The following is a 19,913-nucleotide window of genomic DNA, read 5'->3' as shown; positions in this document are numbered from 1 at the left end:
GCCTCCCTGCCCCCGGCCCCTGACACCACCCTTTGCTTTCCGCCTCTATGGATTTGCCTGTTCTGGACATTCCACACCAATGGAATTGTGTGCTAGGGGACCCCGGAGCATTTTCGAGGTTCCTACATGTCGTATTGATCAAGTTTGAATTCATTTCGGACTTTAGAAACGTTTCGAAAGAATGCAAAAAAAAAAAAAAATTCCCATGTACTAAAGCCAGAGATTAGCCTGAGGTTAGCAGCGAGCATAACAACTTTTGCTTTATCCTTCTGTCTCTGTCTCTCTCTCACACACTCCTTTTCTCTCAACTGTTTCAGTCATTGCAGATTTGCTATCCCTTGACCTCTAAAAGCTTTATATATTTTCTAAAAACAACAGATTTTCAGAGAGGGAGAGAGAGAGAGAGAGACAGACAGATAGACAGACAATTGGGTGCCTTAAGCCTCCTGATGGGGAAAGCAGAGGGCATTGTGGTAGAATCCTCTCAGCACCTGGGACAGCACCTGGCACTTAGGAATTTATGTTTTATTTAAAAAAGACTTTATTTATTTATTTTAGAGAGAGGGGAAGGGAGGGAGAGAGGGAGAGACTCATCCATGTGTGAGAGATCCATTGCCTCTCACATGCCCCCAGTTGGGGACTTGGCCCAATTGGGGCAACCCAGGCACATGCATGCTCTGGCCAGGAATTGAACCAGTGACCTTTGGGTTTGCAGGCTGGCACTCAATCCACTGAGCCACACCAGCCAGGGCAAGAATTTATTAAGCACATCCGCAATGATAAACATGCATAGCCTACCTGGAGTCCAAGGAGAGATTCTAAACATTTTGGGTGTGTCTGGGAATCAGGTGGGAGTTCCTTAGTGTGAATTGTTCTCCTTAAAATAACAGGAACAGCCAGCGCTGCTCTGGCCCTCACTGTGGGTTAGGTCCTTGTTGCATGTCAACCTTCCAAACTCGGTGACAGGGGCCAGCAGACCATGGCCCTCCCCTTGTTTTCGGGAGTAAAGTTTTATTGGAAGACAGTCGTGCTTGTATGTTTGCATATGGTCCGAGGATGCTCTCCTGCTTTCTGGCCCTTTGCACAGAACGTTTGCTGAGCCCTGCCCGAAAGGGAGGTGCTATTAGGAGAAAAATGGTCAGATAGCAAATGCTGTATTCAAGATTGAGAGCGTCAGCATTTGAACCCTTCACCTGGGGTTTAAATTTTTACTTATTTTAAAAAAGACTTTATGTATTTATTTTTAGAAAGTGGAAGGGAGGGAGAAAGAGAGGGAGAGAAACATCAATGTGTGGCTGGCTCTTGCATGCCCCCACTGGGGGCTTGGCCCACAACCCAGGCATGTGCCCTGACCGGGAATTGAACTAGTTATCCTTAGGTTTGCAGTCTAGTGCTCAGTTCACTGAGCCACACCAGCTAGGGTAGGGTTTTTTATTTTTAAAAATGGTCTTTGTTTTTAGCCCTGGCTGGTGGGTGCCCATGTTTTTAGCCCTGGCAGACACTCCACAGATAATATTACAGTGTCCCTTCTTTTACTCTAAAAATATGCATGTTCCCTGGCTGGGTATCTCAGTTGGTTAGAGTGTCATCCTAATACACCAAGGTTGCAAGTTCCACCCTCAATCAGGGCACATCCAAGAATCAACCAATGAATGCATCAATCATAATAAGTGAACAACAAATTGATCTCTTTCTCTCTTCCCCTAAAATCAACCAATAAATATTATAAGAAAATATAAAAATATGCATGTTACTACATAAACTTCAAAAACAGAGTCAGCCTTCTCCCCCTGCCCCCAGCTGTATTGGCGCTTAAGGAAGGAACTTATGAATATTCTTAAACATTTGAGCCTGATAAAGTTGTAGACAGAGTCCTTACTGAAACACATACACAGACACATGAACTTTTACCATCTGCATCAGGGGATCTGTGAGGAGGACAGGGACCCTGTGTGTCTCTAGGCCGAATTCCCAGTGCTGAGTTCAATGCCTGGGACACAGCAGGTGCTCATTAAACATCTGTCATAGAAGGAGCATTGGGGTGGGAATAGGAGAGAGTAGGACCACTCTCCTACTGACAGACAATGAAGTGGATTGCATCTGCGTCTCGTATGTCTCTATGACACAGAGACAGGGCTGTGAGGAAAATTTTCTTATCTGTTTCTTTCCAAATGACCCATTAGTTGCATAAGTTCTTCCAAGGGGAAGGCTGGGTCAAAGATATACACAGATAGTGTTGGCTTGTGTTGGAATGGCCTTTTAGGAAGGCTGTACTAGTTGACACTCCCATTGACAGGGACGAGTACCTGTTTTTCCACATCCTTGTTCACACTCAGTATTATTATTGTTTCGATCTGCCAATCTGATAGGTGAAAAATATGTTGTTACTATCTTAACAAACATATCTTTGATTGCCAGTAAGTTGAAGGAGTTTCATTATGTTTGCTAATTTTCTTTGCAAGTTGCTCATCATACCCTTTGCCTGTGCTCCCCTCTCCCTGTTGGGGGTGAGCTTTTTTTTTCTTATTGATTCATGAAAACTCTTTACATATTAAGGAGATCAACTCTTTCTCATTTTGGTGGGTAAGAGGAGCCAGAAGTTGAGAGAAGGGAAGTCACTCATCAACATACACATCTGAGGAGAGGTGGATCAGGAATTGGAAACAAGGTCTGTTTAGCCATGTCTGGGGTTTTAATTTTTTTAAAATTTATTGATTTTAGAGAGAGCTGAAAGGAGAGAGAGAGAGAAACATTAGTTTGTTTTTCCACTCATGTATGCATTCATTGGTTGATTCATATGTGCCCTGACTGGGGATCAAATCCACAACCTTGGCATATGGGGATAACACTCTAACCAACTGAACTACCTGGTCAGGGGCCATGTCTGGAGTCCCTTACCATAACCTCTATGGCACCTTGTCCTTTCCTTGGTCTTGCCCCTCCATGGCCCAGGAGCCCTGAGTTCCCACAGTCCCAGAAAGGGGAGAGGCCTCTTGTCAGACCCAGCCGCCCTCCTACATCCACAGCAGCAAACCTATTCTTTGGTTTGTTGTGTAGATTAAATGCTTGGCACATACTAGGTAGTTAATACATAGGATCTGGTATTCTTGCTTTAAAAAAATTTTTTTTTCTCTTCAGTCACATGTCTTGCCAGTTGCCTCCCTGTCTGAGCCATCCTTCTACCATCTCAAACATTGGTCACTCCCAAAGCAAATTCCTCACGACTCCTAGCTTTTGCATATGCTATTCCACCTCTCTACTTGGCCCATTTGAGGAACTCCTACTCATACTTCAAAACCCTATTCAGGTTCTCCTTTCTCTGGGAAGTCTCCCCTTATTCCTAGGCTGAGTTTCTGATTATAGATCCTGGATCCAAGGCTGTTGTGTTCCCTTTGGGTTTTCCAGGGCACTCAGAAATAAGACAAACTTCTCCAAGAAAAAAAAATCATTAGCTCAAAGCTATAAAAGTTCTAGAACCAAAGTGAACACATTTCACCCCATAGCTGGGAAACAAAACACTGCATCAACTTTATTGTCTAAGCCAATATTCAAAAACCTCTTGGGATGGTTAAAAACAACTTATTAGTTAGATATTTCTCACTTCAAAGAATTCTCAAGTATGCCTGTTGATGGCTGACTAACACCATCCAATCATAAATTAAACAAAGTATTGTGGCCAAATAATTTCCAAAACAAAATTATAAAAATCTCTAGAGTGTTGTTTTTCTTTTTAGTCAGCTTTATCACAGTATAATTTACATGCAATAACATTCACTATTTTTTATTTTATTTTATTTTTAAAAAGATTTTGCTCACTATTTAAAAAAAGGTTTTGTTTTTAGAGAGAGGGGAAGGGAGGGAGAAAGAGAGGGAGAGAAACATCAGTGAGTGGTTGCTGCTTGCATGTCCCCTACTGGGGACCTGGCCTGCAACCCAGGCATGTGCCCTGATTGGGAATCAAACCAGTGACCTTTTGGTTTGCAGGCCAGTGCTCAGTCCACTGAGCCACACCAGTGAGAGTAACATTCACTATTTTTAAGTGAATGCTCTGATGAGATTTGACAAATGTATGTAGTCAGGCATATAACCACCAGCAGGATGAAGAGAGAGACTATTTTCAAACTCCACAAAAGTTCCCTTTCCAGAAATCACTTCCCCCATTTCTTCTGCCCCAGCCACTAATGTTCATTCTTTCATATAGTATTGTCTTTAATGCAGTGTCATATAATTGGAATCACACAGCACCGGTCCTTACTGTTTGCCTACATGGTCTCTTAGATCCCTGAGTCAAAACATCCAGCTCTCCTCCCTCAGGCCCAGGTGTCCAGCCCCCAGCCCCTCCCCGCTCAGACCCAGGAGTCCAGCCCCCAGCCCCTCCTCCCTCAGACCCGGTGGTCCAGGGACCCAGCCCCTCCTCCCTCAGATGCAGGGGTCCAGACCCTCGGCTCCTCGTCTCCCAGACCCAGGAGTGTGCGAACCGTAGGCTAGTAGGTCTGGTTTCTGGGCATCGGAATTCTAAAATTCATTCATAGGGTCTATGAGGAAGGCAGTATTTAATTATTATTTCTTTTTAGAGAGCAGGGAAGGGAGGGGGAGAGGGAGAAAAACATCGATGTGAGAAACATTGATCTGTTGCCTCTCACACTCGCCCCGATCGGGGCGAACAGGCAACCCAGGCAGCTGCCTTGACCGGGAATCAAACCCACCACCTTTCAGTCTACCAGAGGTCGCTCCAACCAACTAAGCCACACAGGGCAGGGCGTGTACACATTTTTGGACGAGGGAACAGGCTGATAGAGTTGAAAGACCCCTAGAGTAACAGTCCCGAAGCGGCCGCTGCGGGACTGGAATTCTGGTTTCAGTGCAGAACTGAGTTGCCGGGTGCAGCAGAACTAGTGTGACGTAATTCCAACAGCGAGTAGGCCCCGCCCCAACCCCCCCCTCCTAGCTTTGGCCACGCCCCCAGACCAGTAAACTACCATTCCCAGAAGTAGTAGCGCTCAAGACCCATCCCCATAGGTCCCGTCCTGGAAGCTCCGCCCCATTCGTGTACCGCCCCGCCCCTTTCAGGAAGCCACTGTTTAGACCGCGATTGCTCTTCCCCACGTGGATCTCAGGCCCCTGGTTCCTTGGAGCCACTAGGGCGGCTGATCTGCGGGCGGCCTCCCGCTGGGTCCCGCTCCGGCCCGTCATGAACCGCTACCTTGTGCCGGCGTCGCTTCTGGGCACCGCGGTGGGTGGCGCTGTGCTGCTCCGGTGAGTGTGTGCTGGCCCCCTGTCAGCAGCCAAGGGAGGGAAGGCCGGGTGGAGACCACCAACCCCTTCGCCCACCAGCTCACCCCAGAGAACGTGAGGACAAACCTGAGCCCCGCGATGGCAGGTCACCGCCAAGGTCACCCCGAGGAAGGGGCGGTTCCGGGCCCTTGTAAACATTTTTATCTAGTTGCTTCCGGACTTTTAAGTGATGAATTAATTCATTCAGCAAATATTTAATGAGAAATTACCCCTATGCCCCCGGCTGGCCGGGAGCAAGGAAAATATATGCCACCTAAGCTTTCTTATCCGAAACTACATAAACAAATAGAATTGTCCAACTCGGCAAATGCAAAGCTCGTATTGCATGGGTTGTATACATAGTTTTTATCTTTTCTAGGTGAATTCACTTAAAAAAAAACAGCTAGCAAATGTTCTGTAGCAGCGCTGTTCGGTAGAAATTTCTGTGTTAATGGGAGTGTTTTTGTTCGTGCTGTGCATAGTGTCACATGTGGCTACTGAGCACCAAGAGCGTGCTTATGTTATGCTTCCAGTTAACAATATGCAAAGTGTTCTTACAACAATTAAAAAAAAAGGATTAGTCATATGTAATTTTATTCGTTATACAAGAAAAGAGACTGACTGGGAGTTCGTCCAGAAAGTAATTGGAATTGAATTATTATTATTATTATTATTTTTTAAAATATTTTATTTTATTTATTTTTTTTCAAAGATTTTATTTACTTATTTTTAGAGAGGGAAGGGAGGGAGATAGAGAGAGAGAGAGAAACATCAATGTGCGGTTGCTGGGAGTTATGGCCTGCAACCCAGGCATGTACCCTGGCTGGGAATCGAACCTGGGACACTTTGGTTCCCAGCCCGCGCTCAATCCACTGTGCTATGCCAGCCAGGGGAATTATTATTATTATTTTTAAAGAGCATGGAGGATAGACTGTAAGTCTGTTTGAATAATTACCTTTGGGTTCATTTATCTGCTCTATGATGAGGCTTCATTTTGGACTTGTTCCTTCTGATCTGATACTGTCTTTTTCACCTAGTTGGCTGGTACCTTGTTCTTTATAGTTATTCATTCATTAAACTACTGCTCTGAAATATGAACTAGCTTTTTTATGGAAAGCTCTAGAAAATGGAATAAATAATATAAAATAATTATAATAAAATTCGTTGGTCACTGTTTTTATTTTTATTCATACTGTTGACTTTCAATTCCAAAAAAGCTAAACAATGTAATAAAAATGAAAAAAAAACCACCCCAACAACAACAGTGCCTGGTGGAGGGGAATATGTCTATTTATTTATTAATTTTTTTATTCCTTTTTTTTTCGAGAGATAAAGGGGAGAGAGAGGGAGGGAGAAAGAGAGAGAGAGAAACACTGATTTGTCGTTCCATTTATTGATGTGTTCATTGGTCGATTCTTGCATGTGCCCTGACTGGGGAGTGAACCTAAAACCTTGGCTTTTTGGGAGGATGCTCCAACCAACTGAGCTACCTGGCCAAGGGCCTTGCGATTTATTTTTAATCAATTTAAATTAAACAGCCTCAGGTGGCTGGTGGCTACGAGGTTGCACACCTTCTCGTGTGTGCAGGTGGCATTGTGTATTTGGCTAGTCCCCTATGGGCGACATTTGGTGGTGTCCAGTTTTTGGCTTCTGGTTATTATGGCTCTCATAGCATCTTCACAGCCCCCAAGGTCGTGGACATCCTAACGCTCAGAACCAGATGATATTGAGTTAGGGACCTCGAGATGGGAGATGACCTTGGGTTATCCTTGTGACTTACATCACAGGGGTCCTCATGAGAGGGAGGCAGGGGGGTCAGAGTCAGAATCTTGAAGAGGAGGAAGGGACTGTGAGCCAAGGAATGGGGGAAAGGTACTAAAACTGGAAAAGGCGAGGGAACCGATTCTGCCCAAGAGCCCTGAGAAAGAACGCAGCCTGATACCTCGGTTTTAGCTCCGTGAGACCCATCTGGGGAGCCTGACCAGCAGAACTGGAGAGGACTACACTTGCCTGGTTTTAACCATTTGTTACAGCAGCTACAGGAAGCGAATACAGTCTGTCTTCATAAAATACCTCTTGTCACAGCCTGGAGGCTTCCACACACCAGGCTGCGCCCCACCCTCCACCTGCCACGTGACATCAGCTTCAGGGAGTTCATGCCACATCGTTTCTTTCTTTCAGCCGGGGGAACGCAAGCTTGGAGGGGTCATTTGTCCAGGATCGAAGCAGCAGGGGCCACCTGTGGCGAGTGGACAGACAGATGGAACTGACCCTGATTTTTCTCGCCTTCAGGGACTATGTTGCCGGCGGGACCTGTCCAAGCAAGGCCACCATTCAGGGGAAGACGGTCATCGTGACGGGCGCCAACACTGGCATCGGGAAGCAGACTGCCTTGGAGCTGGCGCGGAGAGGTAAGGACCTCGGTGGCAGGAGCGTGGGGGGCGGGGGGCGGGGAAGAGGGGAAGGGTCTGAGTAGCGCAAATGGGCAGTTACAGCACAGTCACAGGGACGGAAAGCCCAGCAGAGGGAGTCTAGTCAATAATAGTGTAATAACAAGGTATGGCGTCAGGCGGGCACAAGACTTCCCGTGGGATCACTTCGTAAGGTGTTGAAATGTCTAACCGCTATGCTGTACACCTGAGACTAATGTAGTATTGGGTGTCTGCTGCCTTTGGAAAAAAGAAAAACAGGTGAAGCCCTGTGTTCTCTGCTCGAGGCTCAGGGGGCGAGGCTGGCAGCTGAGGGGTCTTTTTGAGGCAGGTCATTTGATTTTTTGCGTTCCGAGCGGCAGGAACCCAGCTCATGCCCGCCTCAGCCCTGGGAGAGGGTGGGGTGTTCAGGCTCTCAGCGGGGGTGGAGGTTTTGGTTTTTCTCTGTGTTGGCCTCACTCTCTCCTACTGCAGGCGGGCTCAGTCCTAGTGGCTGGCTCGGGGCCTGGGTCAGAGGTCAGGGTCAAGCCCTGGCTTCAGGCTCTTCCAGGTGCCCTTGGATTTGGGATGCTTCGATATTTTTCTCAAGGTCCAAATGGGGTTTTGGAGGAATTCCATGGGTACTCTTCGTTGCTTGAGGATCGCTTTTGAAGTTAGAATGAACGGGGCGTCCCACGGGGTCAGATGTGAGAAAGGGCGGAGTCAGGGATTTCTGTTTTAGCAGTTGGAAGGCCTGGGCGGGTCCGCCAGGGCAGGAAGGCCGCGGCTGGTGAGAGGCCCAAGGGACGGCGGAAGCTTTCTCTGGGCTTGTTGAGTGTTGGCGGCCAGGGGAACGGGTCCTTGACGGGTCAGGCCTTGATGTGCGTCAGAAAGCTGTGCATCCACCCCTGCAGTCAGTGTGAGGGGGCACTGTGATGGACAGCCCCTGGCCACGTGAGGTTCCCCCAATGGAGGACATGCGCTCCTCCCAGGAGCAGATGAGAAGGGAAATTGGCAGACACACCCACAGCCATCCTGGGGACCCTGCTGTCACTAGGAAGATACACAGATTGGGGGGGGCAATGAGTCTGTTTTGAGCCACCTGAAGGGACAGGGGGATGCATAGGGGGCAGCTGAGTCCCCTGTGGGCAGGATAAGCCACACAGATCTGCATGGTCCTCAATCCCTGTTTCCTGTTCTCACTTGTCTAATTAAAAAACAACAACAACAAAAAACTGCCCTGACTGGTGTGGCTCAGTGGACTGAGCACTGGCCTTCAAACCAAAGGGTCACTTGTTTGATTCCCAGGCTAGGGCACATGCCTGGGTTGCGGACCAGGTCCCCAGTAGGGGGTGCATGAGAGGCAACCACACATTGATGTTTCTCTCCCTCCCTTTCTGCCTCTCTTCCCCTCTCTCTAAAAACAAATAAACTCTAAAAAAAATAATAAAAAACCCAACCACTTATTTTTACAGATGTATTGAGATTTCATTTACATACCAGACATTTCACCTGTTCAAAGTATACACTTAAAGGATTTTTAGCATATTCAGAGCCATGCAACTGTTGCTATGTTCAGTTGGAACATTTTTATCACCCTAAATGTACCTTTGCTTCCCTTACTCTCCCCTGTACTCCCCACCCTTCCACAGAAAACCATGAATCTTCCTTCCATAGATTTGCCTATTCTGGACATTTCATAGAAATGGAATGATATGGAATGTGTCCCTGCTGTGTGGCTTCTTTCCCTCAGCATCATGTTCCATGTTGCAGCAGGAGGCAGGGCTTCCTTCCTTTTTCATGACTGAATAATATTCCACAGTATGGACATGCCATGTTTTATCTGTTCATCCACTGATGGACACTTGAGTTGTTTCCACCCCTGGGTTGTTGTAAATAGTGCTGCTGTGAACACGTGTGTCTGCATTTTTGTGTGGGCTTATGTTTTCATTTGTATGGGGTATATACATACTTAGGAGTGGGTCTTTAAAAAATTTTTTTTTCTATCCTGGGCTTCCAGGAGGCAACATCATCCTGGCCTGTCGAGACATGGAGAAGTGTGAGGCAGCGGCAAAGGACATCCGAGGGGAGACCCTGAATCACCGAGTCAATGCACGCCACCTGGACCTGGCCTCCCTGAAGTCCATTCGAGAGTTTGCTGCGAAAATCATCGAAGGTAGGAGGAGGGAGGGTGCTGGCTGTGTGGGGTGAGGTCTCAGGTGGCCAGGCTCTGAGGAGTCTGGAATTAAGCCAGGCCTGGTTCAGCCCTGGCTGGTGTGGCTTGGTGGATTGAGCACTGGACTTCGAACCAAAGGGTAGCCAGTTTGATTCCCAGTCAGGGCACATGCCTGGGTTGCAGGCCAGGTCGCCAGTAGGAGGTGCATGAGAGGCAACCACACAATGATGTTTCTTTCCCTTTCTCCCTCCCTTCCCCTTCTCTAAAAAAACCCAAACCCTTCAGGCGAAAGGAACAGAGACAATGATTCATCCTTCAGTGATTCATCCTCCATTGTCTCCTGAGGCTTTCTGTCTCCGGTGACACCAGGGACACACAGATGTGTCAGATTCAGGCTGCACCTCCAGGGAGCGCCTGAGCATGGCTGTGACAATCCCTCCACCACTGGGGCACTCACGGGCACAGTGCCGAGTCCCCGGACCTCCCGCTTTCTTTGCTGGGTGTTTCTTTTCGCAGATCCAAGGATCAGGCTTGAGTTTTTCTGCACTTGTCACCTTGATTGGTGACTCACTCATTTCGCTTCCCACCTGGTGTCCTCAGAACTGTTCACGTATTAATTTTTTTGAATAGGAATAATGTTGACTGTATTAAATGTTCAGAAAGTACAAAAGAGGAGGTGGCCAAGTGTCTCCCTGCCACGCTTGCCCCTAGCTCCCAGCCACCTTCCTCACATGCTCAATGCCTGTGTGTCCAGCATTTTATGCCTTTATTACACAGGCAGGAGTATTGCCGCCCCTTGGTCTTTGGGGGCAGACTGAGCCTCTTGTACACTTGGTGCTGCCCCAGCTCTTTCTCCCTGATCCTCTCACAGGCTTGCAGGCAGAGCTTTCTTGTTCTTGTGGCTACATTGTATTTCTTTATTCTTTGCTTGTGGTTACATTGTGTTCCGTCGCGTGGCTCTGACAGGTTGGCCGTTTGGCTTCCAGCCTTTCTGGGGCTGCCGTGAACATCTGTTCTCCTATATGTGTTTTTCACTCCATGCGACGGTGTCTGCAGATCTTGGAGATGGTCCCTTCCTCTTTACCCAGCTCCATGTTAAATGAAAGCAGGAAAGTAGGCTGGGAGACCCAGGACCTGTTGCTCAGAAGTGAACAAATAAACATGTGTAGACTTTTTTTTTAAATTCCTAATGCAAAGAAATACACGTTCCTTATGGAAATAAAATCCTGAACAGTAAAGAACTAAACACCATCAATTCCACGCCAACCCCAAGGAAGTCACTTTTAACCTCCCCCCTCCCCCGCCCCAGATTGTGAGGCTTCCATTGTGAAAACATAGCTACTGTCCTTTATTTTAACAACACAAATTAACACTCAGGAAGGATGGCAGAGGGGGAAACTGAGTCACAGAGGTGCTGTGTGACTTGGCTGAGATCTGCCCAGGGTAGAGTCCAGGATTTGAACTCCCATCTGATGGGCTCCTCAGTCTGTGTTCCTGGCGGCCGCATTACACCCGCTTCCCCCCAAATAGGGAACAAGATAGAGACTATTTATTGGGTGCTAGGGGACCAACCGGTTATTTCTGTGGATCCTAAAAACCGCTTTGGGAATGTTATGGATTTGCTCATGTCTCATCCCCTTAAAGATGGTCAGATGTGACCTCAGAGATGGGGTCTTTACCGAGGTCATCAAGTGAAAATGAGGTCGTTAGGGCAGGTCCTGATCCAGTCTGACTGGTGTCCTTAGGAGATCAGGACACAGACACATAGAGGGACGGCCATGTGAGGACACAGGAGTGACACGGCTGTCTACCCGCCAAGCATAGAGGCAGGGAACAGATTCTGCCTCAGAGTCTCAGAGCACACCAGCCCCTGGCACCTTGGTCTTGGACTTCCAGCCTCCAGAACTGAGGGATGGTAGATTTCTGTTCAAGCTGCCCAGCATGTGGCCAAAAGTCTGAGATCAGGGGTCGGCAGGGCTGTGTGAGCTGAATCCTCCCTTGTCTCCCCAGCTCCTGGTGGTGACTGTCCATCCTGATGTTCCTCAGCTTGTCACTGTGTCTCTTCCCTCTCCTTCCACCATCACACCACGGCCTCCCTGTGCACATGTGTCTGTGCCCAAACTTCCCTTTCTTTACAAAAAAAAGAGATTTTGTTTATTTATTTTTTAGAGAGAGGGGAAGGGAGGGAGAAAGAGAGAGAGAAACACTGATGCGCAATCAATCAGTTGCCTCTTGTGCGCCCCCTACTGAGGACCTAACCTGCAACCCAGGCATGTGCCCTGACTGGGAATCAAACCGGCGACCATTCTGTTCACAGGTTGGTGCTCAGTCTACTGAGCCACACCAGCCAGGGCCACACTTCCCTTTCTTATGAAGACACCAGTCACGTTGCATGAAGGCCCACCCTGTGGCCCCACCTTTACTTGATTACTTCTGCAAAGACTCAGTTTCCAAAGAAAGGTCACATCCACAGGTTTTGAGTGGATGTGAACGTTTGGGGACATTGTTCAGCCCAGCGCAGGGCTGGAGCTGACATGTTTGCCCCGACCCTTGTCTTCCAGAGGAGGAGAGGGTGCATGTGCTGGTCAACAATGCGGCCGTGATGCGGTGCCCACACTGGACCACCGAGGACGGCTTCGAGATGCAGCTTGGCGTGAACTACCTGGGTGAGGCTGTGGGCTGTGCGTTCTCGGCGTCCACCTGGGGCATCAGCGGGGTCCCCCTAGTGGGTCAGACACAGGCTCTGGGAGGGGGTGCCCTCTTCCACTCTCCAGATAGGCTGGGTGGCCACTGGTGGGGTCACCCGGCAGCTCAGGGAGGTGCCTGTTCCTTGCTGGACACTCAGAAAGTCTTTGGGACCCTCTATCTATCTCTTGACCTTTTATCCCTTTGTCCGTCTTTCAGTCTGTCTGCCCTTCAGTCACTCTGTCACTCCATTTATTGTTACTCTGATGTACCTGGAGTTCTGTTAGTACGGGCCAGGGGACGATGGGGTACATTGAATTAGGGCTCACCCTAATGATCTTACTTTAACTTATCTCTGTAAGACCCTATCTCCAAATAAGGCCACATTCTGAGGTTCTGGAGGGTTGGACTTCAAAATATTTTTGTGGGTGGCGGGGAGCGGGAAGACAGAACTCAACCCTTAACACACATTACTATCATTCATGATCTATTGGCTGGGACTCAGTTACATGACCGAGCTGGTTGCAAAGGAGTCTTGGAAAAGTAGTCTTTTACTGTGCCCTCTTGGGTGTAAACAAAAATTCTATTACTATATAAGAAGTGGGGAAAGGATTTTGGGAGGTAAAAGGCAATCTCTTCTCTAGCCGACCTCATAGGGCTTGACATTTGGGGCTGGATAATTAATTCTTTGTTGTAGGGACTGTCCTGTGTGTTGTAGGATGTTGAGCAGCATCCCTGGCCTCCACCCACTAGATGGCAGTAGTGTCCCTACTCTCTGCAGTGGTGGTGACCAAAATTGTCTCCAAATATTGCCAGTTGTTCCCTGGGGGTGGGGGAGTGGGGGAGCGTATTGCCTATGGTTGAGAACCACTAGTTATGGGGATGGTGAGCTACAGTAATGTTCTCAGCACACCCCCAGGTCAGAGTTTAAGGACAGTTATTTTCTCGTCATCTTTCGTCCAGGCCACTTTCTTCTGACAAACTTATTGCTGGACAAGCTGAAGGCCTCAGCCCCTTCACGGGTCATCAACCTCTCATCCTTGGCCCACATCGCCGGGCACATAGACTTTGATGACCTGAACTGGGAGAAGAGGAAGTATGACACGAAAGCGGCCTACTGCCAGAGCAAGCTGGCTCTCGTCCTCTTCACCAAGGAGCTGAGCCGGCGGCTGCAAGGTGTGTGTGTGATGTCTTTTTCCTTTGGCTCTGAGGCTGGAACAGTTCTGATACCCTGGGCTGATGGGAGGTCAAGCATGGGCTCTAGGACAGAGCAGCAAATGCATGGCACACTACCAGGCTCCCCTCTGGTGCCTGAAGCAGACATCACTAATCGATCACACACAAGCAGGCCCCTCTGGTGCCTGAGGCAGACATCACTAATCAATCGCACACTACTAGGCTCCTCTGGTGCCTGAAGCAGACATCACTAATCAACATACATTGCTAGGCTTGGTGCCAGTGCTCGAAGCAGGCATCACTAATCAATCACATTTTCCTTGTCCATCCAGGACTGGCATCTAAGCCTTTGGTGCTCCAGGCTAGTGGAAATTGGGCAATATCTGGAAACAGTTTAGGCTGTCACTTTGGGGGTGGGTGTTGCTACTTGTAGCTGCTGGACAAAAGCTGGTAATATGGCTTGGCATCTCCAGTGAATGGGTTAAAGAATAATTTATTCTCAGTGTCCATAGTGCTGATGTAGAAAAGTCTGCCCTTTGCTCTTGCTTCTCATGGAGGGTGTGTGGGCCAGCAGTGTTAGCTCACCTGGGAGCTTGTCAGACCCACCCTGGCCCTCTGCTTCAGACCCTCTGGGGGTGGGGCCCAGTGGTGTGGGTTTCCCAAGCACTCCATGTGATTTCGACACACACTTAGGTTCCAAGGCTCTGCTCAGGGCAGCCATGTGACAGAGCTGCCTCGCAAGATCAAACCACCTGGTGTGGAGGTTTCAGAGCAAGAGGGTGATGTGGGTTCAAAAGCAGGAAACGGGAGCTCCAGAATTCAGGGTGGACAGCATCAGGCTTCCTGGTAAGGAGTAAATCTGGTGTCTGTCTCACCAGCTCCTTGTCCCATCCTTCCCTTCTCTCCCCAGGCACGGGTGTGACCGTGAACGCTCTGCACCCTGGTGTGGCCAGGACAGAGCTGGGCAGACACACGGGCATGCATAAATCTGCCTTCTCCAGCTTCACTCTTGGTAAGTGTCTTCCTGGCCTAGGGTCCCTTGCTGAACCCCTGCCCTCCCTGCTTGGGGCTCGGGAACCTCCTAATGGGATATACATATAGGTATTTAGATAGATGTATTAGGAGAGATTGGCTCACAATTTATGGAGAATTCCCACAGTCTGACCTCAGCATGTTGGAGGCCCAGGAAAACTGATGGGTGGTGTAGTCACACTCTGAGGCTGTTGGCTGGGAGCACCCATGTCTGACCACAGGAGCAGATGGACGTCACAGCTCAAGCAAAGAGCAAATTCACCCTTTCTCACCTAGCCTGGCCCCCAACTGATTGCATGCTGCCCACATGGGTTTCCTTGACTCAGTCTATCGATTCAAATGCTCACCTCTCTGGTCACAGCCTCTCAGATACAATCAGAAATGAGGCTTTGCCAGCTCTCTGGTTGTCTGTTAGCCCAGTCCAGTTGACATAAACTTAACATCACCCTCAGAGACTGCTCCCTCCTCTGTCTCATTTATGCTACCAAGAACAGGTCACTTTTCTATGTCTATTCCTGCCAGCCTCAGCATAGCCCCAGGAAACAGACCAGAGCCTGTTTGACTGATGAGGAAGCCATATCTCAGAAGGGGGGGACCCATGGAGCCAATTCCTGGAGTCCTCTGTGTTCAGGGTCACCTCAGCTTCACCCCAGAACCAGCTGGGCCACCCTGGGGGAGTGACTTCACCTCTCTGAGCCTCAGTGTTCTCATGCAAAGGGAGAACCAGAACAGTACCTGTGTCACTGTTACTGGGAACATTAGATGTGACTTCCTGTAAAAGGTCCAGCACAGTGCTTAGGCTTAGCTCAGATTTTTTTTTTTTTTTTTTTGAGAGAGATGGGGGAGGGGAAGGGGAGGGGATAGAGAGAGAGAGAGAGAGAGAGAAAGAAAGAATCAATGATTTGTTGTTCCACTTACTTATGCATTCATTGGTTGATTCTTGTATGTGCCCTGACCAGGGATCAAACCCACCACCTTGGCATATCTGGACAATGCTCTAACCAACTGAGCCACCCTGCCAGGGCTTTTAGAACTTTATAACCAGCATTTGTAATCTTGGAAAATATTCACTGAGTGGGTGCTAGGTGTCAAGGATCTTGAGCTGAGGCTGGCACTGGAAACGTTAATAAATAAAAGTTATTTTAAAGCAAGATGAGGTATGGTGGGTATGTGGGGCTGATGGAAAGGAGGGAGAGGTTTCATTTGCCCAGGAAAACCAGGGAGGCTTCCTGGGGGAGGCGGCTTTGGGACTGGTCCCTGTATCTGGAGGGATAGGTTAGGGAAGGGAGTTTCTGGTGGGGGGAACGACAGGAGGAAAAGTCTGGAGGTGGGCTCTGTGGGACTCCAGGCCAACTTCTAGGCTCTGTGGGCTCTGTGTGCTGGGGTGGAGGGGGCTTTTTGTATCCTCCTCCCTGAATGTGTGGTCTGAACTCTCTGTGGGCTGATTGCAGGGCCTATCTTCTGGTTGCTGGTCAAGAGCCCCGAGCTGGCGGCCCAGCCCAGCACCTACCTGGCTGTGGCGGAGGAACTGGAGGGCATTTCTGGAAAGTACTTCGATGGACTCAAAGAGAAGGCTCCGGCCCCTGAGGCTGAGGATGAGGAGGTAGCCCGGTGGCTTTGGGCTGAAAGTGCCCGCCTTGTGGGCTTGGAGATGTCCTAGGAATTCTCAGTGTGGGGACAGCTCCCAAATCACCTGGGAGCAGGCGTGGTGGACTCAGGATGGAGCTGCAAGACCAAGGCTGACTGCCATGTCCACATCAGCCTCTAGGTGGCGGTATTGACACTGAGCTTCAAGGTTGAGAAACCTGGCTGCTATGCCCTCTAGGTGGCAGCATTGGCCAAGTCCAAAGATTAAGGAACTTGGCTGCCATGCCAGAAACAACCACTAGGTGGCAGCATTGACCAAGAAATGCCGGCTGCCATGCTCACATCACCCTCTAGGTGGCAGCATTGACCTTTTTTCTGGCCACTGTGGATTGGCCTACAGGTGGGGTACCTGACCCTGAGGCTGGCTGGGGGGATGTAGCTGGCTGTCACAGGTGAGCCGGATTATCAGATGCTGGCTTTGAGAATCTAAACTGGGAACTACTGAGGGAGGAGCCAGCTCTCTGATGTGGGCCACAGTTGAGGATAAATTGTTGGGCAGACACAGCCAAGTTCATGGTCCCCTGTGGGACTTTGTACACCTCCAGACCCCTTTCTGAGCCTCTGTTTCTCTGACTGTAAAATGTGCAGAATCTCTTGACTACCTCATAGGATGGTGTGCTGAGCATTTCTTGCTGGGGAAAGTTTACTGAGGGTCTTAGGGTGCCTGACTCTGGCCAGGTGCAGGGGTTGGGGGATAGTTATTCAGAGAACAGGCCCATACCACCGGGTCCTGTATCCTGAAGCCATGCCCCGCACAAGTGAACAACGCACCAGCTTCTGCTGCTGAGTACCCAACATGCCTGGGGTCATGACCTTCTCTAGCCCTGTGAACTCTCAAACTTGTTCTTTAAGGATAATAAAAAAATCTAGCAGAGTCATAGGTTTTATTTTCTTCCTCTGTGCACGTGGGGAAGTGCCAATGAGCTGAACAAAAACAAGTCATGTATTTTTTCCTTTTGTGAAGCAGAGACAGCAGTTTGAACACTACCAAGCCAGTAACCTAATCAGATGTTTACACGTTTAGAAATGTGGCCCTGGCCCAGTAGCTCAGTTGATTAGAGCATTGGCCCCATATGCCAAGGTTGCTGGTTCCATCCTTGGTCAGGGCACATATAAGAATCAATCAATGAATGCATCAATAAGTGAAACAACAAGTCAATGTTTCTTTCTCCCTTCCTTTCTTTCCAAGAAAAAAAAAAAGAAAGATATGAAAGGGTGCTCTCCCACCTGAGGACAGTTGTTGAAGTCTGGGTGTCTTCTCTATCAGAAATGGGGCTGCCACTCTGCTCGGGCTCAGAATAAAGGGGCAGAAGTACCCAAAGCTCAGTAATGAGGATAAATGTTTGGACATTAGAAAACTTAAATTTTGAGGGACTCGTGGAGGCCAGGGGAGCTGGATGCTTCACATCCTGCAATACACTGAACAGCACAGAATGTCCCACACCTGGTGCTGGCAGTGTGGGGCAGGGGAGTGGTGGGGGCGGAATCAGACATTCTAATGCTTTATAAGGGCAGTCAGTTTTCTTACTTTCACCACATTACATCAAAGTAGCTGAGGATGTGTTTGGGATGACGTGACTGTGGCAGGCAGTGCCTGACACCACCCTCGATGGTCCCCATCTCCCCATGTTCCAGAAAACCCACGATCACTTCCCTCCTTTAGAGTCTGCTGATCAGCAACTTTATTTATATATTTATTTTATTTTTTTAAACTGAGTTTATTGGGGTGACATTGGTTAATAAAATTATATAGATTTCAGGTGTACAATTTTACAGTACATCATCCATATATTGTATTGCGTGTTTACCACCCCAAGTCAAGTCTTCCATCCCATTTATTCCTCCCTTTACTCTCTTCTACCTCCCCCACCCCCCTTCTCTTGGTCATAACCATACTGTTGTCTGTGTCTATGAGTTTTTTTTCCTTAATCCCTTCCCCCTTTTCACCCAGCCCCCACCCTACTCCCCTCTGACAGCTGTCAGTCTGTTCTCTGTGAGTCTATTTCTATTTTGCTCACTAGATTCCACATATAAGTGAGATTATATGGTAATTTGTCTTTCTCTGTCTGGCTCAATTCACTTAGTATAATACTCTCCAGGTCCATCCATACTGTTGTGAAAGGTAAGACTTCCTTCTTTTTTTTATGGATGAGTAGTATTCCATCGTGTGAATACACCACAGCTTTTTTATCCACTCATCTACTGATGGGCACGTGGGCTGCTTCCAGAGCTCGACTATTGTAAATAGTTGATTAACAATATTAATTTCATTAATTCTGTGTGCCACCTCCACCCTCCTTTTCCACGGGAAGTGACAGGTTCCAGGGATCAGGATGTGGATGTCTCTGGGGGGCCACTGTTCTGCCTGCCACTGTCCCTTTCAAAACCTGCTTTCTTAGCTTTTCTCACAACCGAAAACCTCACTTACACAGTTGCCACCAATTCCTTTCTGCTTCATCGAAGCAGAATCAGCTTCACCGGTGTTGCAAGCAAATCAACTGAAATATGTTACCATGAACTGCCTGCTACCTGCTTTTAGAAAAATCAAGGGGTGTCTTAGCAAGAAGAGGACGGGAATTCAACGTGATTCTGGAATTTCTTTCTTTCTTTCTTTCTTTCTTTCTTTCTTTCTTTCTTTCTTTCTTTCTTTCTTTTTATTCTTTTCTTTCTTTCTTGGGGGAGGTGGTGGTTGTGGGTTTAGATGAAAGGGGAAGTCCTTCCTGTTACATAACCACGTGCACTGCGGTTTGGCTTGGGGCCAATTCTAACCACAAACCCTCGGGGCTGACATCCGTTTCCCTTCCAAACTGAGAAACCCCAAAACCACAGATGTGGACTCCCACAAACTGATGTCACCCCTCTCTGTATAGCCTCAAAGGCTTTGAGGTGGCTCACAAGCCCAGCTATCACCTTCACCAATGAAGGGTGATAAAAACCCATCTAAAACACCCTCCAAAACCACAGGCACCCAGGCGGCAGATTGTGGTGAAGGCACAAACAGACCAAAGACTTGAACGAGGTTGGGCAATGCTTGGGGTGGGGGGGTGGCGGATGCTTCATGTAAAGGAACCCCAGTGGGGGTGCAGGGGGCTCTTTGGAGGTCTGGAAATTGTTCCAGATGCTGTGGGCTGCTGGTGATGGGCTGTACCTGATGGGTATCAGCTGGACTTCTGTTTACTTCCTTCTCCCTATCACAAGGGAGAAGGGAGATCTGAGGGTTCTGGAACACACTTTGGTTTTGGTGACATTGTCATGATTCCATCTGCCTGTTGACCCATCACTAGGTCCAACTTCACCTCAAGGCTGGGCATCTGTGGTGGTTGATGGTGGTCTCCCCAAAGTTAGGTCCATGTCCTGGTATCAGTGAATGGGACCTCATTTGGAAAAAAAGGTTCTTTGTAACGAAGTTAAGGGTCTCGAGATGAGTTCTTCCTACATGAGTTGGTTGGGCCCTAACTCCAACCACGAGTGTCCTTACAAGAGATAGGAGGGGAGACATGTGGGGACAGGGGACA

The 19,913-nt window shown here is 48.5% G+C and overlaps 1 protein-coding gene across 3 annotated transcripts; it reads left to right on the top strand.

The window, feature by feature from the left end:
* The first annotated feature begins 5,062 nt into the window (after window positions 1-5,062).
* RDH13 (retinol dehydrogenase 13) lies at window positions 5,063-17,327 on the top strand. 3 transcript variants are annotated; one of them, XM_028529820.2, is made up of 7 exons: window positions 5,063-5,256; window positions 7,567-7,685; window positions 9,703-9,858; window positions 12,420-12,524; window positions 13,507-13,719; window positions 14,630-14,731; window positions 16,203-17,327. In XM_028529820.2, the coding sequence occupies exons 1-7, from the start codon at window positions 5,192-5,194 to the stop codon at window positions 16,409-16,411; spliced, it is 969 nt and encodes a 322-aa protein (XP_028385621.1). In that variant the 5' UTR covers window positions 5,063-5,191; the 3' UTR covers window positions 16,412-17,327. The 3 variants fall into 3 exon arrangements, with proteins under 3 accessions (XP_028385621.1, XP_035868579.1, XP_035868580.1); XM_036012686.1 differs by lacking the exon at window positions 16,203-17,327 and adding an exon at window positions 15,028-15,546; XM_036012687.1 differs by lacking the exon at window positions 7,567-7,685 and having other exon boundaries at window positions 5,180-5,256.
* The last annotated feature ends 2,586 nt before the right edge of the window (window positions 17,328-19,913 follow it).

Source organism: Phyllostomus discolor, chromosome 12, assembly GCF_004126475.2.
Source record: "Phyllostomus discolor isolate MPI-MPIP mPhyDis1 chromosome 12, mPhyDis1.pri.v3, whole genome shotgun sequence".
Classification (NCBI taxonomy): Eukaryota; Metazoa; Chordata; class Mammalia; order Chiroptera; family Phyllostomidae; genus Phyllostomus; species Phyllostomus discolor.
The sequence above is the reverse complement of the archived record's forward strand: the minus strand, read 5'-3'. Positions and strand labels throughout refer to the sequence as shown.